At 36.9% G+C, this 25,981-nt stretch overlaps 1 protein-coding gene and 1 pseudogene across 1 annotated transcript; one reads left to right on the top strand and one right to left on the bottom strand.

Moving 5' to 3' along the window:
• Positions 1-344: 344 nt before the first annotated feature.
• Positions 345-25,809, bottom strand: LOC119522109 (netrin-G1-like). The gene is made up of 2 exons (XM_037820790.1): positions 24,131-25,809; positions 345-423 (listed from the first exon to the last, which is right to left on the bottom strand). Exons 1-2 carry the CDS (start codon positions 25,015-25,017, stop codon positions 345-347), a joined length of 966 nt encoding a protein of 321 aa, XP_037676718.1. The 5' UTR covers positions 25,018-25,809.
• On the top strand, positions 1,127-2,557 carry LOC119523004 (annotated as a pseudogene).
• Positions 25,810-25,981: the final 172 nt, after the last annotated feature.

Raw genomic sequence — 25,981 nt, 5'->3', positions numbered from 1 at the left:
GGCTAGGTCAACAAAACAGAAATTACTCTAGGTGTTTCAATCAAAAGGGTGGAAACACAGAGAATTAGGTGTTTTACACTGTTGGAAAGGCTGAAGGAGTAAAAGTCAGGAAAGGCCACTGCTAGCTCTTGGATTCACTCCTAGCTTTTAGAGACTCAGGAAGTTGCTCATGCTATTCAGGAATGGAATTGCAGGAGACTACAACCAATGGTCACTGCTTCCTGCAGCATCATGGAGGGTGATTAGCTGAGAAACATCTGGAAGTTGATGAAAAAATTCATGTCTACTGAGGCATACAGGTCTACCTACTTTCTTTTACCTTCCAATTATTGTACATATACATCTCATTGGCAGAACCAAAAACGAATCCAGAATCCTGCTGGCAAGGGAGTTTGGGAAATGTGGTTCCAAGTGTTCAAGACCCTGAAAAACAGGAGAGGTGTATATAAGGAGGTGTAAAGAATGCTGAGTGGCAGCACAGCCTATGTCAAGCACAGCAAAGCATTACATCCCTTAGCCTGTGTCTCCATCAGTAAAACAGAGTATCCACAACTAAAGGCACCACACAAATATGTATCAAAGTAACGGATACAAAGTTCAAAATTCATTTGTCCTTTTCCCTCCACTGAAAAATCATTAGTTGATCACATAAAATCAAAAACACTTTTCAAAGGGAACACAAGAAAAGAAGAAAAGAACTTATGTACTTCTTCCCCATACCCATTAGAATGGCTACTATTTTAAAAATGGAAAATTACAAGTGTTGGAGAGGATGTAGAGAAATAGGAATACTCACTCATTGCTGGTAGGAATGTAAAATGGTGCAGCTGCTGTGGAAGAGAGTTTGGAGGTTCCTCAGAAAAGTAAGTATAGAATTACCATATGACCCAACAACCCCACTGCTAGGTATATATACCCAAAAGAATTGAAAACAGGGACTCAAACAGATACTTGTGCATTGATGTTCTTAGTGGCATTATTCACAATTGTCAAAAGATAGAGACAACCCAAGTGTCCATCAACCAATGAATGGATAAACAAAATGTGGTATTACATACAATGGAATATTATTCGGCCGTTAAAAGGAATAAAGTCCTGGGGGAGCAGTTATCATTTCTGGAGTAAGATGGCGGTAGCGTGAGTGCTGAGGACCTGGAGCCGGAATGCTTGGCAGCTGGTAAGGAGATTTGTGTTCGTTATTTTCAAACATGTTGTGATGTTCATGTTTTGAAGCCAAAATTTGTGTGTTTTTCTGGTTATCCTTCAAGTATAGTCATCCACATGAATTCCTGTAAACAACTGCTGCTCTACATGGACAGATTGTTCAATTCAAACTCTCAGACATTGGAGAAGGGGTTAGAGAAATAACTGTCTAAGAATGGTATGTAAAAGAAGGAGATACAGTGTCTCAATTTGATAGCATCTGTGAAGTTCAAAGTGATAAATGTCATACGATGGAGTCATTAAAAAACCTCATTATAATCTAGATGAGATTGCCTATGTGGAAGCTGTCAGTAGACATAGAAATGGAAGCTTTAAAAGATTCAGAGGAAGACGTTGTTGAAGCACCTGCTGTGTCCCATGATGAACATACACACCAAGAGATAGAGGCCCAAAACACACTGGCAACTCCTGCAGTTCACTGCCTTGCAATGGAAAACAATAATGAGCTGAGTGAGACTGTTGGCTCAGGACAAGATGGCAGACTATGTAAGGAAGATATTCTCAACTATTTGACAAAGCAAACAGGAGCTATATTACCCCCTTCACCAAAAGCCAAAGTTATGCCACCTCCAGCAACACCAAAAGACAGGACTCTTCCTATACCAATATGAATACCTCCGGTATTCACAGGGAAAGACAGAACAGAACCCATTAAAGGCTTTCACAAAGAAATGGTCAAGATGATGACTGCGTCCCTGAATATTCCTCCCTTTGGGTATTGTGATGAGGTTGACCTTACTGAACTGGTTAAGCTACGAGAAGAATTAAAGCCCATTGCTTTTTTCTCATGGAATCAAACTCTCCTTTATGCCCTTCTTCTTAAAGGCTGCTTCCTTGGGATTATTACAGTTCCCCATTCTTAATGCTTTTGTGGATGAAAACTGCCAGAACATAACATATAAAGCGTCTCATAATATTGGGGTAGTGATGGATACTGAGCAAGGGTTGATTGTTCCTAATGTAAAAAATGTTCAGATCTGCTCTATTTGAGATTGCTAGTGAATTGAACCGTCTCCAGAAATTGGGCTCTGCAGTTCAGATCGGAACCACTGATCTTACAGAAGGAATATTTCCTCTTTCCAACGTTGGATCAATTGTTGGTCCCTATGCCAAACCGGTGATATTACCACCTGAAGTAGCAACTGGGGCTTTTGGCTCAGTTAAGGACCTTCCCTGATTTAACCAGAAGGGAGAAGTATATAAAGCACAGGTAATGAATGTGAGCTGGTCAGCTGATCACAGAATTATTGATGGTGCTACAATGTCACACTTCTCTAATTTATGGAAATCCTACATAGAAAACCCAGCTTTTATGCTACTAGATCTGAAATGAAGATTGATAAGACATCCTTGAACTTTCTGGGCTTCCAAATTATATGTAAAGCCTATCTGTGCCGGTCTGTGTTCTTCATTGCAATTCATATTATAAATGATCTTTATTGTCTGATTAAGGTTTAAGGCAAATACTTATCACTATTCTGTTAGACTTTTTCCTGAAAATGAGTAATGATGTAATAGTTTCCTTGGGATGTTACATTTTATAGGTCATAGTGTGACTTTTTAATATGGTGCTGAGGTCTCTGAGTCAATGGATTGAAACTGGCAAAAACAGCATAGTTAATGTTACAGAAAGACAGGTAGCCATATACAGTATTTGCCCTGTTTCTTTTCTTTTGTTTTAACTGACTCTTAATGAAACTTTTAAGTACTCTTAGTTGGGAAAATGAATTTATATACAAAAATATTTTCTATTCCCCACAATAATGCAAATTGTTGTATAAAATATGTGCAATTGTACTTTTAAGATATCCAGAAGTGTATTATTGTTCTGTAGAGATTATCATCTGTAAATGTCTTATTTATACAAATTGACATCTTTTAATAGGGAAAAGTATAACATGATCTTAAAAATGCCCCTGTATAGTTTTATAACCAGTAAGACCATTAAAGGTGTTTGTTTAAAATGGTTAAACTTTTGGAATTTTGGTAATATTTTGGTGTTTTCTTGGGAAGAAACTTCATGTTCACAAATTTGCTTTATGTAAAGAAATATTAAATGTAGCAGCCTCTGACATTTTCTTACATCCAGAAGTGCAGTACCTTTTAAATTTCTTAGCCTTCAGTTAAAAAACAGGATGGGACAAGAAATTGAAGTCTATTCCATTCTTCATATCCTGAGTAGGAAAATGAGTAAGAAAAGGGAGAAGAGTTTAATGGTTATTTATGGGCAGAAAAATAAAATAATAAATGTGATACAGAAATGAAGGTATAACAATGATCATTTTATTAGAGGCTCACTTTAATCAGAAACAGAATCAAAATGATTATCCAACACTTTGAGTTGCATTTAGAAATCCAAGTTCTTTCTAATACTTGTCCACTTGAATATTGTATGCCAAATTTAGTTATTCAAGTGAAGTTTTGTGACAGAAAAAGGTAGTTTTAATGTCTACTTGATTTATTTCAAAATGGAAATAAATTTTAAATGAGAAAATAATAAATCAAATAAATGCTATGATTTTTTAAAAAAATCAAATAATACAGAATTATAAAGAAAATAAAATTTCTTCTATAATCTCACCACTATTAACATGTTGATCCATGTATCTGTGTATACATAAGCTATGCTTTCTACAAAAATGGGATCATAGTATATCTACTCTTTTAGAATTTGAATTTTTAAATTTAGCATTATATTATAGGTAACTTTATATGTCAATAAACAATTCCACACTATCATTTAAAAAAAAGGAATGAAGTCCTGATACATGTGACAACATGGATGAACCTTGAAAACATCATGTGGTGTGAAATAAACCAGACACAAAAGGACAAACATTGCATGATCTCGCTGATTTGAAACTATTAGAATAAACAAACACTTAGAGTCAGAATCTAGAATAAAGATTACAAGGGGACAGGTTGGGGATAGGTGGGGAATGGGAAGTTAAGGCTTAAAATGTACGGGGTTCCTATTTGGAATGATGGAAAGGTTTTGGAAATGGATGGTGGTGATGGTAGCACAACATTGTGAATTTAATTAATAGCACTAAAATATATATATATATGAATGTGGCTAAAAGGGGAAATGTTAGGTTGTGTATATGGTAACAGAATAAAAAATTAAAACTAATCTGAGCAACAAAGAGGCGTTAAGGAGGAAGCTCTTAGACACAATTATAGGCAGGCCTAGCCTCTCCTTTGCAACAACAGTCTTGCCAAGGGCAAGTCCTGTGGTAGAGGGCTCAGCCCATCAAACCACCAGTACTCTATGTCTGTGAGCACATCAGCAAACATCGAGGTGGGCAAGCCCAATACCCCTGCATTCTCCACCAGCTCCTCAAGGGGGCTCTGCATATTTTTCATTGTTTTTTTTTTTTATTAACTCTTTTTTTTTAAATCAACTATATAAAAATAAAATTAAAAAAAAACATACAATAAAAAAAAACATTTCAAACAAACCATAACAAGGGAGTAAGAAAAAGACAACTAACCTAAGATAAGTACTTTACTTCCAACATGTTCCTACTCTACCCCAAGAAAATAAACTAATATAGCAACATTTCTTTGAACTTGTTCCTACCATATCCATCAGAAATTAACAAAGCATAGTCATTCCTGGGCATTCCGAGAATGACTTAATGAAACTTTTAACTACTCTTAAAGACTGGACTGTTATGGATATGGTTTTATTCAGGCTATTGCCATAGGGAGAATGTTCCTTAATTAGGAAATTTCAAAGAAGAAGGAGAAAACCTGAATTTTTATAGAGACAAGTAAACAAGGGAATCTTGAGGAAGGGTCATGAGGAGTCATAAGGAAGAATGGAGGATGGTCTTATCTCTGAAAATGAGAGATCAGCGTGGTCCTTTGTGGTTAGTCCTTTCCTGGAATATAGAAGTATGGGGAATTTCCTAACCATTGCTATTCTCCAGGAGCACAGAGACTAGATAAAGGTCAAGGTGGTCAGTTGCCTCTTTTTTTCAAGACAAATATCATTTGTTGCTTAACAACTCAGAAGTGATCATAAACTTGAGTGGGTGAAGCAAAGTCTATGAAATAATCTCTCAAGAACACTTGTTGGCATTGTTCCTGTAAAGTCAGTGAACCATCTGTAGAGGTGGTGGCAAAGGTCAGTTGTTTTACGGTCTTGGAAATCAAGCATCTCAAAAGATGGATGCCTAAAATGAAAAAGAGAAGCATTAATATGAAAAGTTGTTTTAAAGTAAAGAACCAGGAATTGAAACCTGAGGGTAACCAGTTCAGTGAATTCTAAGAGGTCAGTGGAGGAAAATCTTTAGCTGGAAGAGTCAGGAGAATTGTAGATATTTATCATATTTCTTTTTTGGCATCTTGAACGTGATTGTTGACCATAAAGATTTCAGAGGAGCTTTGGGGAACAAATGTACAGCAATTGCTTCTAACTACTATGCACATACCCCACCCCTCCAGAGGCCAGAATCATGTCAAGCACCAGTCATTATTCAGCACTGTTTGTTGACTTTTAGCAATAAAGTTCAGATGTTTATGCTCTTGGTGATGTTGTCCACAGTCTTGATTACCTCTTTTATATTGGCATGCATAACCCAAGCATCTTTCTGGCCTTCCTTAGTGGCCCAGACTATATGGCCTGTCAAGGAAGAATTCCAGCCCATGCATGTTCTGCTGCAACAGTGAGTCCTTAGAGGTTTATATCAAGTTGTTGGGCTTCAGCTTGCAGGGTTTCTTCAGATCATCAGGGAATAGACCAGCTGCAAGGTAGTTTAGAGTCCCAATAAGGATCTGAGCAATCAGATTTTAATTTTCAGTGATGCCAAGTCAGGAGAGAGGAATTGGAAACATTAGTTTGGAGCGTTTTAGTCAGATATTGAAGGAAACTAAAAAAAAATTTGAAAATCTAGTAAGAATTGGTTAAGGGTTTCAAGATCCAGACCAATTTGCAGGTTAGTACCAAACTGGATTTTACAGAAGGGGAAGAAGTCAATTAAATCTCCACCAGACAACACAGAGTTTGCATATCCATCAGTAATCACAATTTACATAGAGGTGCAAAATAGCTCAAAGACAATGAACAGAACCAGAATCTGGTAACTGGAAAGGATGTTCTATAGATGATGCAGAATTTTCCATTGAAATACAAAATGTCTCTCTACAATATTGAAAAGTATCACTGTATCACTTATCAATTCTGTGAACATTTGTTATATAATCGAGACTATAGTAAATATTCAGTTTCCTATTCTGATTCATTTTTATGTGTTTTTGCTTAATTAAAAAGGAATTCTTTAGTGAGTGGCATCAGCAAATGGCAGAGTAAGAATGCCCAAATGCACACCCTTCCCCACTTATAGAAGCATCAATAAATAAGCAGAAGCTCTCAGAACCAACTTTCCCAGAGCAAATGCTGAATCAAGAAATAGGCAACCTAAGAATGGTAGAAAAGCTGTGTGGGGATTCTACTTGCTCTGGCCCCACCCTATTCCCTGGCTCACCTTGGGCTGATCTATAGGATCAATATAAACTGGGAAAAGCATTGAAGGGGAGCCTCTGTAACACAGAGCCAGAAAACAAACAAAATCCCACAGAAAACCCCGGGGAATGGAGCAAATCTGATTTCCAGAGTTAACACATCAAAATATTCAAATGTCCAGACCTCAAAAAAAAAAAAAAAACCCCAAGGGATATAAAGAAACAGGAAGAGATGGCCCATTCAAAGGAACAGAATAAAGTGACATAAACTATCCATGAGGAAGTCCAGAAATTGGAATTACTAATCAAAGATGTTAGGTCAGTTCTCCTAAATAAGTTCAATGAACTAAAGGAAAACATGGACAAAGGACTAAAGGAAGTCAGGAAAATGATACATGAGCAAACGGAGGAATTCAGTAAAGAGACAGAAATTTAAGAAGGGAACCAAACAAATTATGGTGCTGAAAATTAAAACAACTGAAATTAAAAATTCACTAGAGGGGTTCAACAGCAGATTTGAAAAGGAAGGAGAGAGAATCAGTAAAATTGAAGATAGGACAATTGAAATTATTCAATCTGAAGAGCAGAAAGAAATAAAGATGGGAAAAAAGTGATTAGGGCCAAAAGGTCCTGTGGGACACCATGAAGCATAACAACATATGAATTATGGGAGTCCCAGAAGGAGAAAGGAAAGAGAAAAGAGAAGAAAGGCTATTTGAAGAAGTAATGGCCAAAACTTCCCAAATTTATTGAAAGGCATGAAAATACACATCCAAGAAGCTCAGCAAACTCTAAATAGGAGAAACTCAAAGACACCCAAGCCAAGATATATTATAATCAAACTATCAAAGAACAAAGACAAAGACAGAATCCTAAAAGCAGCATGAGAGAAGCTGCTCATTAATTTATATGATCCTGAATAAGATTATGTGCTGATTTCTCATTAGAAACCATGGAGGCCAGAATGCAGTGGGATGATATCTTTAAAGTGCTGAAAGAAAAAGAGAGAAGACGCAAATAACTAATATCCGAAATGAAACTAGGGGCATTATTATGATGGTGAATTAAAATTTCTGATTTACAGAATAAAAAAGGATTATAAAATAGTATGAACAATTGTATGCCCCAAAATTAGAAAATCTAAAGGAAATGGACACATTCCTAGGCACACAGAAGTTACCTAAACTGACTCAACAAGATATAGAAAAATTAACAGACCTATAACAAATAAAGAGATTAAATCACTAATCAAAAACCTCCCAAAAAAGACAAGTTGAGGACCAGATGGCTTCACTGGTGAATTCTAGAAAATGAGCAAAGAAAAATTAACACCAATTTTTGTCAAACTCTTCCAAAAAATTGGAAAGGAGGGAATGCTTCCTAACTCATTCTATGAGGCCAACTTTACCCTGATACCAAAGCCAGATAAAGACATCACAAGAAAGGAAATTCAAGACCAATTTCCCTTATGTATATAGATGCAAAATTCCTAAATAAAATACTAGCAATTTGAATCCAATAATATATTAAAATGTTTATCTACCATGACCAAGTGGGATATATCCAAGGAATGCAGGAGGTGGGGTTCAACATAGGAAAATCAATCATTGTAATACACTACATTAATGAGTGAAAGCAGACACATAATGGGGCACATTGTTGACTCTGCAAGTATTTTCTGGAGGTTAGTTGGCCATTTGTAGAGCTGGGTCATGGTTGAGAGTGTTCACCATTTGAGATGTGTTATTTCTCTTAATTGTTGGTAATGACATTGGTAAATATAGATCTTAGTACTATTGTATTTTTGGTTTGTAACTTCACTTTTTACTTCCTACAGGATCTGAAAGGCAAATGTATAAAATGTAATGGTAAATTTTGGGTGTTGGACTCATAATGTATAGACATGTCATTGATGACAAGAACTACATAAAGTTCAGGGGACAGAGTGGTATAGGAGCAGAGTTTGTGTATGCTATAGAAATTAAGTTGGTAGCAAAGCAAACTACATTGCTAGATTGCTGCAGCTTTAAGATATTAAATGTAAGCCCCATGGTAACTTCAAAGAAAATATTGGAGAGTATGCATGCTCATAGAGACAGAAATTAGAGTACAGGTTTCCAGGGGCAGGGATCAGTGGGGATGGAAAGTTAAAGCATAATGGGTGTAGGGTTTCTGTTTTGGGAGATGGGAAAGTTTTAGTAATGGTATGTGGCGAGGGTACTGAAACATTGTGAATGCAATTAATCCCACTGAATGGTAATGCTCATGAGTGGTTGAGATGGGAAAGTTTATGTTGTATATATATTCCCACAATCAAAAAAAGAGAAAGTGTAACTAAGGAGACAATGACAATTAAATGCAATATATTTTGCTGACAGGATCTATCAAGGGAGGAGAAAAGGCTCAAAAAGGATATTATTGGGACATATGAAAAAAAAATGCTAACCTGTAAGCTTTATACCAATGTTAAATTTCTTGAACTGGATAACTGCACTTAAGTTGGTTACATAAGTGAATAGCCTTGTTCTTAAGAAACGTGCATGGTATATTATGTGCTCAAGTAGCATGATGTAAACAACCTATATTCAACTATTCAAAAACTGGATTACTGAAACATATAGATAGATAGCAGATCTATAAAGAGATAGATGGATAGATAGATGGATTGATAGAATCATTCAGCAAATGTGGCAAAATGTTAAAATTTGTGGATCTGGATATTGAAGTGGGTGGAGAGATGTTGGACTCCTTTGTATGGGGTTTGTATTATTTTAATAACTGCCTTGTAAGTTTGACAGTATTTCAAAATAAAACATTAAAAAAGGAATGACAAATGATGCTCTGATGGATGCTATAAATCAAAGAATCTTGACATAATTATGCTGAGTGAAATAAGAAAGATACAAAAATATAAACATTGTATGATACCACTTTTATAATTAGAGGTTACTTGAGGCTGAGTGGTGGGGTTAATGGGGATGTATTACTTAATAGGTACAGATTTTCTGTTTAGGGTAATGAAATAGATGGTGGTGATGATAGTACAACATTGTAGATGTAATTAATACCACTGAAGTGTACAATTAAAAATTGTTAAAAGGGAACATTTTTTGTTATATATATGTTACCACAATAAAAAAGGAATTTTTTAGAAGGGAAATATACATATATGTGAAATGGTATATCACTCAGAAAATAGAATCTGTCTTTTTATGCCAGTTTAGCAATGAAGTTTAAAAGTCAACAGAACATAAATTGTGAAATAAAGAGGAAGGAAATGATAATGTGAATTGCCAAATATTTACATACTGCACTCTCACAAGTGACTTTTCCAATATTTATTTTTGCATCCTTCCAGCAGGAAAATAGACATCAGCACCAACAGGCCCTTTGTTGAAGTACAGAAGTACAGATGTTTTGATCCTAATTGAGCTACTGTGGAAAACAGTTTGGCAGTTCCTCATTAAGCTAAACATAGAATTACCATATGACCCAGCAATTCTACTTCTAGGTTTAGACCCAAAAGAATTGAAAACAGGAATTTGAACAGATAGTTGTACACCAATATTCATAGCAGCATTGCTAGAAAAACAAAGAAGACATTGTTTCTGCTAATTTGGTGCTATGATTTAATGCAGGGGTTAGTAAACTACAGCCCATTACCCAAATCCAGCCCACTGCCTGCTTTCACAAATAAAGTTTTATTGGAACATGGTCATGCCCTTCTGTTTATGTATTGTCCGTGGCTGCTTTCACCATAGTTGCAACAGAAAGCTTATGGCCCACAAAGCCTAAAATATTTACTTTCTGACCCTTTAGAGAAGTTTGCTGATCCCTGACAATATAATACAACTGTATTTGTGTATATCCATGTTTTGTCCCTGAAGGTAAAAAACGCACACACAAAAAGCTCACATATATATTGGTGGCCTGGCTATTGTAAATAAATTTCAGTTTAATACATGATTTTCTTTTGTGCTCCTACTAAGTGCCAGGCCCTGTGCTTGGAACACATCCTCTGCCCTCCAGGGGCTTCTCGGTCAAGAGACCAGGGTCAAGTGTACCTGTAACCTGAGGCAGCCAATGGAAGTGATAGAAGAGGGGAACGGTTGCACAGACATAGTCAAGGGACTGATTCCATGGGGATCAGCAGGGAAGGCATTGTAGAGGAGGAATGATTTGAATGATGCATGGAAGGAAATGATAGTACCCAGACAGGTAAGGATGGGAGTAAAGGACCTTCCATACTGAGAGAACATCATTTATGCAACAAATATTTATGGCATGCATAGGTGCCAAGGATACTCTGGTGCTCCAAAGCTTCCATCCTTATGGAATTTACATGTCAGATAGTGATAAGTGTTTGGAAGCAAAAAATTCTCTGGGCAGGGGGAGAATGGTAGGCATTTTAGGGAGGTATTGCATTGTCTTCTGTGGCTCACAGTAGGATGCAGGGGGATGACGTATTGGGAAACAGTCATGAAAAGTAAACAGAGGTCAGATCATGAAGGAACTTCAGTGCTAGACTGAGAACTGTGTTTTGCTTTCTTTCTTGTTTTGCATTGTTTTGTTTGTTTTTGGCATGGCAGTAGGGAACCACTGGAGGTTTTGAAGAGATCTGTGTGATTTTATGTTAATAGACTGATGTGCTTTAGAAGATAAACTCTGACATAATATAAGATAGAACAGGAAGAACTTGGGACAGGGAAGGAAGCCAGGGTACAGGGAAGAATTAAGAAGGATCTGAACAAGGATACTGACAATTGCAAGTGAAATGGTGGGAGAAGAAAAAAATGAAGAAATAGAATTACAGTAATTAGCATTTGATGGGCATAGAGATGTGTCAGAGGTTTTACGCCTGAGAGATAGTAGTGATTGCTATTAAAGAGACTAGAAACATGAGAGAGGGAAGTTGAGGTATGGGTAGTAATAGATTATCCCATCCTCCCTGCTTTCCCTTGCCAAAGGACAATCAAGAACTTCACAGTGCCATGATGTGAGCTTCATCTGGATAAGTCAAACTAGTTATTTTTAAAAAGTGATTCAAAAACCAGTTATTCCCAACTCCAGTTTTCCCCATCTAAAATTTTTTTCAACACTCTCTTGCTATCTTTAGCTATTTTAAAACTTGTAATTTTTTCCATTTTAATTTAAAATAAAATATCAGTCTACAACATGTTTAGGAGTGGGATAAATTAGCAAATAAAATAATCTGTGGAACTGCACTACACAAACAGTAAATACTAAGTTAAACCATGAACTATAGTTAATAGTACAATTATTAAAATGTGCTTTCAATAATTGTAACAAATGTACCACACCAATGCAAGGTGTTACTATAGGGTGGTATGTGAGAATCCTGTATTTTATGCATGATTTTTCTGTAAACCCCCAACTTCTCTAATTAAAAAACATAATAATCCTTAAGACATGGTGAATTAATGTATTGGCAGTGTATTTTATTTTCCCTACTGATATTTTGACTTTCTCTAGATTAGAGAGAGTCTCTGTGGCTTTTTAAAAATTTATTTTCTTTATAGAGAGGTTGTGGGTTTTATTCTGTGTAGGTCTTTATTCTGTTATAATATATACAAGATGACATTTCCCCTTTTAATCATATACAGATATTTATATCAGTGCTGTTAATTGAGTTCACAATGTTGTGCTACCATCACCACCATCCATTACCAAAACTTTTCCATCATTCAAGATAGGAGCCATGTACATTTTAAGCCTTAACTTCCCATTCCCTAGCTCCCCACCCCATCCCCTGGTAACCTATATTCTAGATTCTGACTCTATGAGTTTGCTTATTCTAATTGTTTCAAATCAGTGAGATCATACAATATTTGTCCTTTTGCATCTGACTTATTTCACACCACAGGATGTCTTCAAGGTTCATCCATGTTGTCACATGTATCGGGACTTCATTCCTTTTAATAGCTGAATAATATCCCATTGTATGTATATACCACATTTTGTTTATCCATTCATCAGTTGATGGACACTTAGGTTGCCTCCATCTTTTGGCAATTGTGAATAATGTAGCTATGAACATCAGTGTGCAAGTATCTGTTCAAGCCCCTGCTATCAGTTCTTTTGGGTATATACCTAGCAGTGGGATTGTCGGGTCATATGGTAATTCTATACTTAACTTTCTGAGGAACCTCCAAACTCTCTTCCACAGTGGCTGCACCATTTTACATTCCCACCAGCAATGAATGAGTGTTCCTGTTTCTCTGCATTCTCTCCAATATCTATTTTTCATTTTTTTAATAGCAGCCATTCTAATGGGTATGAAATGTTATTGCATTGTGGCTGTGATTTGCATTTCCCTGATGGCTAATATTGTTTAACTTTTCATGTGCTTTCTGGTCATTTTTGTATGTTTTTTGGAAAGACATCTGTTCATGTCTTTTAACCGTTTTTTAATTGGGTTTTTTGTCTTTTTGTTGTTAAGTGGAAGCATTTCTTTATATATACGGGACATTAATCCTTTTTCGGATATGTAGGTTCCAAATATTTTCTCCCATTGTGTAGGTTGTCTTTTTTTTTAAAGCAATTTTATTGAGATATATTCACACACGATAGAAACCATCCAAAGCATAAAATCACTGGGTCATGACATCATCACACAGTATCATTATAGGTTGTTTTTTCACTTTCATAATAAAGTCCTTTGAGGAACAAATGGTCTTAAGTTTGATGAGGTCCCATTTATCTATTTTTTCTGTTGTTGCTTGTGCTTTGGGTGTAAAGTCTAAGAAACCATTGCCTAACACAATGAGAATGCTTCCCTAGGTTTTCTTCTAGGAGTCTGATAGTTCTAGCTCTTATATTTATGTCTTTTGAGTAGATTTTTGTATTTGTATATGGTGTGAGGTAGATGGTCTTTTTTTTTTTTTTTTTGGCAAATGGAGATCCAGTTTTCCCAGTACCATTTGATGAAAAGACCTTTCCTTCCAAATTGAGTGGTCTTTGCCAACTTGTCAAAAGACAGTTGGCCATAAAGGTGAAGGTGGATTTCTTAGCTCTCAATTGTTTTCTATTGGTCTATATATCTGTCCTTGTGCCAGTACCGTGCTGTTATGATTATTGAGGCTTTGTAATAAGTTTTAAGATCAGGATGTGTGAATCCTCCAACTTCATTCTTCTTTATTAAGATGGCTTTAGCTATTCTGTTCCCCTTACCCTTCCATATAAATTTGATGGTTGGCTTTTCCATTTCTGTAAAGGTTGTTGGAATTTTGATTGGGATTACATTGAATCTATAAATTTCTTTGGGTAGTATTGATATCTTAATGATATTTATTCTTCCAATTCATGAATAGGGAATATCCTTCCATTTACTTAGGACTTCTCTAATTTCTTTTAGCAATATTTTGCATTTTTTGTGTACAAGTCCTTTCTTCCTTGGTTAGATTTATTCCTAAATATTTGATTCTTTTAGTTCCTGTTATGAATGGAATTGTTTTCTGGATTTCCTTTTCTGATTGTTCATTGCTTGTGTACAGAAGCACTAATGATATTTTATTAGCTTAAGAGCCTTGTGGTAGATTTTTCAGAATTTTGTTTATATAGGATCATATCAGCAAATATGGAAAGTATTACTTCTTCCTTCTCAATTTGGATGCCTTTTATCTCTTTTTCTTGCCTAATTACTCTGGCAAGAACTTCTAGTACAATGTTGAATAACAGTGGTGACAGTGGACATCCTTGTCTTGTTCCTGATCATACAGGGAAAGCTTTCAGTCTTTTGCCATTAAGTAGGATTTTATCTGTGGGCTTTACATATATGCCTTTAATCATGTTGAGGAGGTTTCCTTCTGTTGCTATTTTTCTAAGTGTTTTTATCAAGAAATGGTGCTATATTTTGTCAAATGCCTTTTCTGCATTGATTGAGATGGTCAAGTAGTTTTTTCCTTCATTCTATTAATGTGTTGTATTACATTAATTGATTTTCTTATGTTGAACCAATCTTGCATACCAGGGGTAAATCCCACTTGATCATGCTGTATAATTCTTTTAATATGCTGTTGGATTTGGTTTGCTAGAATTTTGTTGAGGATTTTTGCATCTATATTCATAAGAGATATTGGTCTGTTGTTCTCTTTCCTCGTTGTATTTAGTTATCTGGTGTTGGTATGAAGGTAATGTTGGCCTCATACAGTGATTTAGGGAGTGTTCCCTTCTCTTCAATTTTTTGGAAGAGTTTGTGCAGAATTGGAGTTAATTCTTCTTGGAATGTTTGGTAGAATTCCTCAGTGAAGCCATATGATCCTGGGCTTTTCTTTGGGGAGGTTTTTGATTACTGATTCAATCCCTTTATTACTACTTGGTTTGTTGAGATCTTCTATTACTTCTTGAGTCAATTCAGGTAGTTTGTGTGTTTCTGAGAATTTGTCCATTTCAACTAGGTTATTGAATTTATTGGCATACAGTTGTTCATAGCATCCACTTATAGTCCTTTTTATTTCAGTGTGGTCCATAGTAATGTCCCTCTTTTCATTTCTGTTTTTCTTGATTTGTATCCTCTCTAGTTTTTTCTTTGTCAGTCTAGCTAAAGGTTTGTTAATTTTGTTGATCTTTTCAAAGAACCAGCTTTTGGTTTTGTTGATTGTCTCTTTTTTTGTTTGTTTGTTTCTATTTCATTTATCACCACTCTAATCTTTGTTATTTTCTTCCTTCTGCTTGCTTTGGACTTAATTTGCTCTTCTTTTTCAGGTTCTTCCAGTTTTGAAGTTAGGTCTCTGATTTGAAGTCATTCTTCATATCTAATGTAGCATGCAGAGCTATGAAATTCCCTCTCTGCACTGTCTACACTGCATCCCATAAGATTTGGTATGTTATACTTTCATTTTCATTCACCTCAAGATATTTCCTAATTGTGCTGCTGCTTACTGTTTAACCCATTAGATATATCTTTATTCCAGTACCATGCTGTTTTGACCACTGTAGCTTTTTAATATGATTTAAATTCAGGAAGTGTGAGTCCTCCAACTTTGGTCTTCTTTTTCAAGGTGTTTTGGCTATTTGGGTTCCATTACCCTTCCAAATAAATTTGATAATTGGCTTTTCCAGTTCTGCAAAGTAGGCTGTTGGAATTTTGATTGTGATTGTGTTGACTCTGTAAATCAATTTGGTAGAATCAACACCTTAACAATATTTAGTCTTCCAATCCATGAACTTGGAATATTCTTCAATTTATTTAGGTCTTATTTGATTTCTTTTAGTAATCTTTTGTAGTCTTCTGTGTATAGGACCTTTACATCCTTGGTTAAGTTTATTCCTTGTTATTTAATTCTTTCAGTTGCTATTTTAAATGGAATATTTTTCTTGGTTTCCTGCTCATATTGCTTATTACTAGTGTACAGAAATACTACTGATTTTTGCATGTTGATCTTGTATCCTGCCACTTTGCTGAATTTGTTTATTAGCTCTAGTAGCTTTGTTGTAGATTTTTTTGGACTTTCTATATATAGGATCATGACTTCTGCAAATAGTGAAAGTTTTACTTCTTCCTTTCCAATTTGGATGCCTTTTATTTCTTTTTCCTGCCTAACTGCTCTAGCTAGCATGATGTTGGATCACAGTGGTGACAGTGGGCATCTTTATCATGTTCCAGATCTTACAGGGAAAGCTTTCAGTTTTTCACCATTGAGAATGCTGTTAGCGGTGGGTTTTTTATATATGCCCTTTATCATGTAGGAAATTTCCTGCTATTCCTACCTTTCCAAATGTTTTTATCAAGAAAGGATGCTGGATTTTGTCAACTGCATTTTCTGTGTCCATCCTGATGATCATGTGGTTTCCCCTTTCAATTTGTTAATATGATGTATTGCAGTAATTGATTTTCTTATGTTGAATCACCCTTGCATACCTGGGATAAAACCCACTTGCTCATGGTGTGTAATTCTTTTAATGTGCTGTTGGATGTGCTTTGCAAGTATTTTGTTGAGGATTTTGGCATCTATATTCATTGGAGATATTGGTGTGTAATTATCTTTTCTTGTAGTATCTATCTGGTTTTGGTATGAGGGTGATGTTTTCTTCAAAGAATGAGTTGGGTAGTGCTCCTTCCTCTTCAGTTTTTGGAAGAGTTTGAGCAGCATTGGTATTAATTCTTGGAATGATCAGTAGAATTCACCTGTGAAGCCATCTGGTCCTGGGCTTTTCTTTGTTGGGAGGTTTCTGTTGACTGCTTCAATCGCTTTACTTGCAATTGGTCTGTTGAGGTCTTCTATTTCTTCTAGAGTCAGTGTAGGTTGTTCCTGTGTTTTTAGGAATTTACCCATTTCATCTAGCTTGTCTAAATTGTTGGCATTCAGTTGTTCATAGTAACCTCTTATGATCATTTTTATTTCTGTGGGGTTGTTAGTAATGTCCCCCCTCTCATTTCTGATTTTATTTATTTGCATCTTCTCTCTCTTTTCATTGTCAGTGTAGCTATTTTATTGATCTTCTCAAAGAACCAGCTTTGGGTTTGTTGATACTCTGTATAGTTTTTTATTCTCAACTTCATTTATTTCTTCTCTAATCTTTATTATTTCTTTCCTTATGCTTGCTTAGGGAGTAGTTTGCTGTTCTTTTTTCTAGTTCCTCCAGGTCTGCAGTTAGGTATTTGATTTTAGCCTCTCTTCTTTTCTAATGTAGGCATTTAGTGATATAAATTTCTCTGTAAGCACTGCCTTCACTGCATCCCATTAGTTTTGATATGTTGTATTCTCTTTTTCATTCATCTCCAGATATTTACTGATTTCTCTTGCAATTTTGCCTTTGACCCACTCTTTGGGTTGAGTTAAGAGTGTGTTGTTTAACTTCCATATATTTGTGAATTTTCCAGTTCTCTGTCTGTTATTGATTTCCAGCTTCATTCCATTATTGTCAGAGAATATGCTGTGTTTAATTTCAATCTTTTTACATTTATTGAGGCTTGTTTTGTGACCCGACATGTGTTCTGTCCTGGAAAATGATCCATGAGCACTTGGGAAGAATGTGTACCCTGCTGTTTGGGGGTGCATGTTCTATATATGTCTGTTGGGTCTGGTTTATTTATCATATAATACAAGTTATCTGCTTTCTTATTGATCATCCATCTAGGTGTTCTATCTATTGAAGACAGTAGTGTATTGAATCTCCAACTATTATTGTAGAGACATCTATTCCACCCTTCAGTTTTGCCTGTGCTTCCCCCATGTATTTTGGGGCACCATGGTTAGTGCTTAAATATAGCTACCCCAGTTCTTTTGGTTACTGTTTGCATGGAATATCTTTTTCCAACCTTTCACTTTCAATCTATTTTTGTTTTTGGGTCTGAGGTGAGTCACTTTTAGATAGCATATAGTTGGATCATCCTTTTTTTAAATCCTTTCTGCCAATCTGTGTCTTTTGATTGGGGAGTTTAATCCACTAATGTTCAATGTTATTAATGTAAAATTGGTACTCACTTCAACCATTTTATCCTTGGACTTTTATATATCATATCTTATTTTTGTCTCTCTCTTTACCCTTTAAATTACCCTTACTAACAATCTTCATTTCTACGCTCTCCTCCAAGCCTCTCTCTCCTGTATTTTCCTTTCAGTGTGCATAACTCCCTTCAGAATTTCTTGTAGGGCAGATCTCTTTTTATGAACTCTCTCAGTTTCTGTTTATCTGTCAATATTTTAAACTCTCCCTCACTTCTGAAGGACATTTTTACTGGATAAAGAATTATTGGTTGGCAGTTTTTGTCTTTCAGTACCTTAAATATATCATACAATTGCCTTCTTGTCTCCATGGTTTCTGAAGAGAAATTGGAACTGAGCCTTGTTGTGGCTGCCTTGTATGTGATGAATTGTTTTTCTCTTGCTGCTTTCAGGATTTTTCCCTTAGCTTTGGTATTTGACATTTTGATTAGTTGTGTCTCATAGTAGGTCTATTAGGATTTATTGTGTTTGGAGTAGGCTGCCCCCTTCAAACATGTATATTTATGTTCTCCATAAGAGTTGGGAAATTTTCAGCCATTTTTTTCCTCAAATATGCTTGCCTCTTTTCCCTTCTCTTCTCCTTCTGGGACACCCATAATCCATATGTTTGAATGCTTTGGGCTGTCATTCAAATACCTGAGACCCTGCTTAAATTGTTCTATTCTTTTCTCTATCTCTTCTTCTGTCTGTAAGATTTCAACTGTCCTGTCTTCTAGCTCTCTGATTCTTTCTTCTGCCTGTTCATATCTTCTGTTGTATGCCTCTAGTGTATTTTCAGTCTCTTCTATTGTGTCTTTCATTACCATCATTTCTGTTATGTATCTTTTATGTTTTCAAATTCTTTTTTGTGATCACCCAGTTTCTTCTTAATATCCTTTATCTCTTTAGCCATATTTTCCTTCATCACCTTGAATTCATTTAGGAGACTTGTTTGAACATCTTTGATTATTTGTTTCAAATTCTGTGTCTCCTCTGAAGTTTTAATTTGTTCCTTTGACTGTACCATATCTTCCTGTTCCTTAATATGGCTTGTAATATTTTGATGGTGTCTAGGCATCTGATTATCTTGATGAGTTTACTCTGGAGGTCAGTTTCTTTCTCTTGCCTAGAGTTTTCTTGTTGGCTTTGTGCTAATGCACTTCTTTGACACTTGCCTCAACTTTTCTAGACCTTTAGAACAGTGTGAGTTTAACTTATATTTTTTCAGCTCTTATTCATCTGAATCTTGCCCTGGGTATATGGTACAATTTTTAAGATTGCATTATTTGTGCAATTATTTCACCCCCACGTGAAAGCTTCCTTTCCCCTGTTCCTTCCCTGGGAATGTTGATCTGTTTTATTTGCTTTTGATTTGCCTGTGTAGTTTTTTAACACTCCTTTCATTGTGTCTAGCTGCTTTTGCCTGGAGGGCAAATTCTGGTAGGCTGGACAACCCAGAAAGGACTTTCTAATTCAGTCTATCCCAGTCAAAACAGGGCCAGGGACCCACGAAGGGTGCATAGATTGGTTCCAAAGTGCTCTGGGGAGGAGACGCAGAAGGATGTAAACTTATCTTTGACAGCTCCCTGAATCTGTACTATCCTTGCCTGCCCTGCAGATGACACTCTTCAGCCAACTGTTCTCCCAATCCTAAGGTGGTACTGTGCCTTTAAGTCTCAATGGACTCTGCCTCTGTTGGGGGTGGGGTTGACACAGAGGCTGCCAGCTGCTTTTGACTAGGGTGGGTTGAAACCATATAGCTCAGAGTTGGGACCCAGGGATCCTATTCACTAATCAAAAGCCACAAACTATGCTGGGCCATGCTTTCACCCTGTTCTTGGGGAAGAGCAATCCTTCAGCAAGCTGTTTCCTGCAGCCACAAGAAGGCACTGCATTTCTAAATCACACCTGCTTTCACTCCTGTTGGGGACAGGGTTGAAATTGAAGCTGCTGGCTGCTTTTTGTCCTGGCTGGTTGAAACTGTAGCTGTCCTCAGAGTCCTCAGAGCCAGGAACCAGCATTTGGAATTCACTAATCAAGAGCTGTGACTGGTGTTTGGCCATAGCTGCCCCCCTGGTTTTCTTGGGGAAGGGGACTTTTGTTTTCAGTCTAGAAATGGATCCCAGGGTGGGCTGCTGCAGGAGGGTGGGATGGGCACCAACCTCCTCAGCTTGGAGAGTTTTACTTACAGCTCTTCACAGCAGTTTATCAATAAAGTCTCTTCCTTCTGCTCTTCTCTGGATGGGGTACAGTATTCTTCAGGTCTCCAGAGCCCCTGAACAGTTGTTTCAGACAGTTTTTGGCTGTTTACTAGCTGCCCTGGTGGACAAACTGAGTGTTGAAGCTCCCTCTCTGCTATCTTACTTGGAAACTCTCCTGACTTAGTTTAAACAGGATTTGGTTGGTGAGTTAAAAATAGGCAGAAGGGGAGAAAGCCAGAAGCAAGGAGCCTTTTTTCAGCTGTATTTTCTTCATTGACTCTCAGGAGAACTCAGTGAAGTCGTCAGGAAACATTTTATCATGTTCATTTTGTGTTTAAGACAACTAAGACTCAGAGAGTTAAGAGGCATGTTCATGGTTACACAGTATAAGACCTAGAGCTGAATCTAGCACCCAAATCTTCAAATGTCTATGAAAGGAGTAGCCAAACTTACAGAATGCAATACCATGTCAGGAAGATTTTTAAAAAGATTCCATGAAAGGAAAGAGAGGCTCTGCTAAAATGTGGCTAAATGTTTCTGAAAAATGGTATCAGAAAGGAGGATCGGGCGGGGGGGGGGCGGTGGCAGGAAAGAATTGTGAGGAAGGATACTAAATGTGGGCTTGCTTTGTCTCCCTTCCAACATGAGATGGCAATTTTCTTTTTGTTACAGTGGAAATGGTGCCAGAGTTTACAGGGCAGTTGACAGAAATGGAGGAATTAGGGACTGAAAGTAATGAAGAATGGATCAGGGATTTTCAAAAAACAAAGTCTAACTGATTGAATACATGTGTGGAGTGGTGGGAATCAGAGCTTTGGGAGTAGAATGTATATAAATTTTTGACACTCACAGGTGACTTAGCACAAATTAAAATATTGATTTTCAAACAGCAGGACTTAATATTTCTTAAAATCAATTCAGTGAGGGGCAACTAGCACTCTCTTAATTTAAAAAAAAAAACAGAATAGAATGGAATAGAAAGTGTCTGAATATAATGCCCCTAGTGTAATCAGACTTAATTTGTGAAACTTTTGTACAGTTTTATAAATATATGAATGTACTGAGCTGAAGTGCAAAAAGTATTAAAAATTTTTTTATCATGGATATAGTAAAAAAAAAAGTTTTAAAGACACTAGACTCAAAATGATGCATAAATGTACAGAAGGATTTTACCTACTTGAGCTATGTATGATTCCGTAAAGATGTTTATCTTGGTTATAAATGTTCATTTCTTTTCAGTCTCAGGGCCAGAGTCTGATATTCTACATCTAGGACCTCAGACAAGAAAGACCTGAGCCAACTGAATGTCCTGCCACTTTCTAAGTGAGATTTCTTGGGTTGTATTCAGTTCCTCACAGAGGAAAGTACATACGTTCTTGTGCCAAATGTACCTGAATTCTTATGGTTACTACATCATTTTAATAAAAGTGTGATTTTGGCTTAGCTAAATAACTAAGATTTAATTACCACTCCAAGATTTAATTACCTCATCTGTTAACTTTCCTGAAATGCTGATGTAAAGATTAAATGATATAATTATCTAAAACTCCTAGCAGTCGATAAATCAATTCCTGTTATTATTGTTGATGTTTATTAGTGTTATGCATTCATTTGTGGCTGTCAGAATTTCTGTCTTTCCTTCAAAGGTATATTGTCTTCATTGGGCATGGTTAAGGAGTGGTTAAAGGGTGGAAAGTTGGAAAAAGAGAAGCTGAAAGACCAGAATAATTTGACTGAATGTAGAAAGGTTTGGCTAGAAGAGGGGGATGGATGTCACATAGCTGTGTGATGCAACACCAGTTCAAGAAATTAAAAGGTAGATTAGTAAATGGATCAGAGATCTACATTTTAACAAAAAGGAAAAATCATACAAAGAATTGAAGAAAACATGCATGAATTCTTTTTTTATTTTTCAAGTTCAAATCTCAGCTTATTAATTCTGACATTTATTCTAGTAGAGGAACTGAATATTTGTTACTTCACTGTGTATACTATTGTTAATGTCAATATTAATTATTTTCTTATGTCATATGTCCCCAAGAATGAGATACTAGAAACTGATAATCTTCTGCTGAAGTGTTCATAATTATAATGGCTGCATTTTATTCTAAATAGCAAATTCATGTGTAAGGTAACAGATCCATATTGCCTTCTCTTGGTTCCCTGCTATACCCTGGAACCCATGAGCTCAATATTGTACTTGTCCATATTTCTCCCCAAAACATTATTTTGCTTTAAAGATATTTTCATGACACATCACCACGATCTTGGTTGAAAACTTTTTAAGAAGGCTCCACACCTAAAGACTCCTGACTTTTTCGTAAGAAACAAGGACCTAGAATAAGGCTGAGAGTAGTAGATGGCTACCCGTTTCTGCCACTTTTCCAAAGCTAAGATTCTGAAATCTTTGCCAGCATACTGAGGTCAGAGCCACCACCCCATTCTGCGTGCCCACCATGGCCATTATCTAAACAGCAGTGACCTCTTCTTTCTCCAAGCACACAAGTACAAGAGCACTACCCTCAAAAAAGGCTAAGGCAACTCTGAAAGGCTGGGACTCTTGACTCCTCTCTGGTTTCTGAAGACTGGTCTGCCCTAAGGGATACTGGGTATCACTAAATTGAACAAATCCTGCCTTAAACGTCTAAGTTTTATAATTACTTGGTTAAATCTATATGACTTATGCACTGTTTATACTCATTTCTTCATATATTCTTATTTAAAGCTATCTTGGCATTTTGAGATGATTATTGCTTTGCTTTGCAGTCTCCTTTTCTTCTCCATTTTGCTGTCTACCATTCTGAGTTTTAACTCTTCCCACCCATTTCCACAAGCTTCAACTCCTATCAGTTGATTATTTTGATAGCATACCATAATTAATAATGTGTTTATGTATCCCTAGCTTGGTGGTCCCAGTTCTCATTATTCAAGTTTTCCACTTAAACTTTTTAAAATTTGTTGGAAACTTTTTCAATTGTGCCAATGGGATATTGTCAAAACCAAAGATATCCCTGAGTATGTCCATTAATGTGTTTAAATTTTAGTGTCTGGTCCATCTGCAATTCACCTACAAAATGAAGGGAACCCAACTAAAGTCCATATTTTAAATGGTAGTATATAGTGTTAAGATAATAACATTAAAAAAAAAAAAAACCATGAAAAATCAAGCTTGCCCCTTTTTTGGCAAATGCATTCTCTTTCCCAGATGCTTTTGGTTCTGAATCAATACATTTAAAGACATGAAACTTTAATTTCTGGAAATTTTTTGTGGAATATAACAAAGCATAAGCAGAGAGTTGTACCATGCTGAAATCCTTTCTTTACTTGGGACCACAGTAGGCTAGTGAGTGAGATTGAGGAAACAAAGAAAATCACCTGTCTCTAAATTTCCCTTGCATTCAAAAACAAAGGAAGATGTATTTCTTGTTTTTCATAGAGGAACCGGCTCTGCTCCCTGCTGGTTTCACTGCCTTAAAAACTTAAAATGCCTTCTATCTCCTGACCTAGGGAGTTCCTTTCTCTGGAATAAGAGGCTTTTTTTTTTCTTTTTTCTTTTGTTTAAGTTCTAAGGAATCCTGCCAGGTTCAGTGACAGCAAGTCTGCGGTTACAGATTATTGCTGAGTAAGAAGGGTCTCAAATGCCTTCAGAACCTACCTCTAGGCTGGTGTTTCTGAGAAAATGTTTCAGTAGAAATTGACAAATGTCACTATACAACTGTTGGACAAACACACTGACATTTTCTTGGGACACAGCTATACCCATTCAAGTCAGACAGGATGTTCTCTTACCTTCCATGTACCTTTACATCTGAGATTGCATAAAAGTAGCGTGCCAAGTGTTGTTCATCTACAAATATTTCCCCGGTGGCTGGTCTCAAAAGCCTTATCCTCAGGTCTGTGATTGTAAAGAAATCTCTGAGTTTCTTGGTGGTATCCAGCTGTCCGTAGAGGGAAGCCATATTGCGTAGCCGAGGCCCAGCAAAAAACGCAAACCTATCTTTGATTTCAAAGTGGATTATTTTGCTATTTGTCATATACCCCGTGGAGTATTCTTCTGTGCAAATGATTTCTAAGACAGTATGCTGTGATAAATCCTTCACGGATTTAGGATCCATGTGGAAAGCATCTAGGCAGTCTGTGGCATAATATTGATAGGGCTGCCACGTTCGTCCGTAATCAAGAGATTTCTCCAGGATCATTTGGTCGGGACGCCCAGATTCAAAGGTAATGACTATGTTGTCTGTAAGCTCAATGGTTTTGCTCCAAGACAGAGTGATGTTAACCTGAAGAGGCTTGGGATACTCCTTCCACGTAGCAGACTGCCAAAATGTGGAGGGGTGTCTTCCTTCAAAATCAAACATCAGCTCAGGGGGATGTGCCAGCTCAGGGGTACTTGCATCACACTCATTATTGCACATGTAGGGGTTTCCCATTGCACAGAATGTCTCCGGAGGGTCTCCACAGGTAATATCTGGAGGATCCAGTTTCACTTTCAGATATTTTGTCATGTCCATGGATTCTGGCTGACAGGCCATGTAATCCCAAACTTTCCCTTCTTCTGTGTAAATCGGAGTCTTACACACATCATAATGTCCCCACACCAAAGGGTAAGGCTGCATCACTGAGGACACTGTAACCCAAAGGGCATGGATTGATAAGAATCTTGACAAATACATCTCTGAATCCTTTGCAGTCTTCGTGGTAACTAAAGCCGAGTTTGCTTATCTGTGACCTATGTCTATTTTATATATACATACACATATATGTCTGTATGTAGGTAGATCTGTATATTAAAAAAAGAAAAGAGGATGAGATATCAAAGCAGATTCCAACACCAAATGTGAAGTGTTAAGATATTGTGCGTGTTCGGATATATTGAGAACTTTGCTGGAAGCCTAACATACTTGTGTGATTGGTGTTAACGACAATTTGCAGCTTTTTCTTTGTCCTAGCACATATCTATTAGACTCAGATCTGATTTGTATTTGTAAAAGATGTAGCAGATAATAATTTAGCTGAGTGATGAGTCTTCCGTTGTACATCCGATAACCCTGAGTGATCCTCGATGTTCACGGCTCACAAGGGATGCCCAGATGCGCTGAGATATCAGTATCTGAAGCAAAACTATGGGTGTCTATAGCCCGGTGTCTGTTTCCAATCAATCATTCTTTTCTTCTGGCACCAACACCCTTAGCCTCCGGCCCCGGGTGGGGAGCCTCCTGCGCGTCGCCCCCTCTCGGAGCCTGCACCGAGAGGGGGAATTCCTTCCCGTTGACGTCCTCTTCCGAAATGCAAAAGATCAGTGACTTTGACAGGTAGATGAGGAGGAGGGAATAGGGGTGGGCGGAGAGGAAGAGAGGATGAGAAAGGTGCCTCTCCCTCCAAAAATATAGTGATATTAATAATAAAATCGCTGCCTTCGGGAGGTCTTAGCAGCCCAGTCCCCCGCTCGCCGGCTCTCCTCCGCACCTCCTCGCGCCGCTGCCTCTGCCACTTCTCGCCTTAAACTTTTACTGAGGGATTTTTTTTTCGATTTCTATTCTTTTCTTTCTTTTTTTTTTTTTTTTTTTAAGCCGCAGGATGATTTCCTGATTCCCGGGGATCAGAACCAGCGGCCAGGCAGTTCTACTCTGCTTGGCA

Source organism: Choloepus didactylus, chromosome X, assembly GCF_015220235.1.
Source record: "Choloepus didactylus isolate mChoDid1 chromosome X, mChoDid1.pri, whole genome shotgun sequence".
NCBI lineage: Eukaryota > Metazoa > Chordata > Mammalia > Pilosa > Megalonychidae > Choloepus > Choloepus didactylus.
Note: the sequence above shows the minus strand (reverse complement) of the source record. Positions and strands in the feature narration are given on the sequence as shown.

Excerpts from the sequence above, each read along its gene's own strand:
- LOC119522109 (XM_037820790.1), bottom strand. The coding sequence starts at position 25,017 with ATGTATTTGTCAAGATTCTTATCAATCCATGCCCTTTGGGTTACAGTG. Across the intron at positions 424-24,130 it reads GATGTAAAGGTACATGGAAG|GGTCTTGAACACTTGGAACC; the intron begins GTAAGAGAACAT and ends CCTGTTTTTCAG.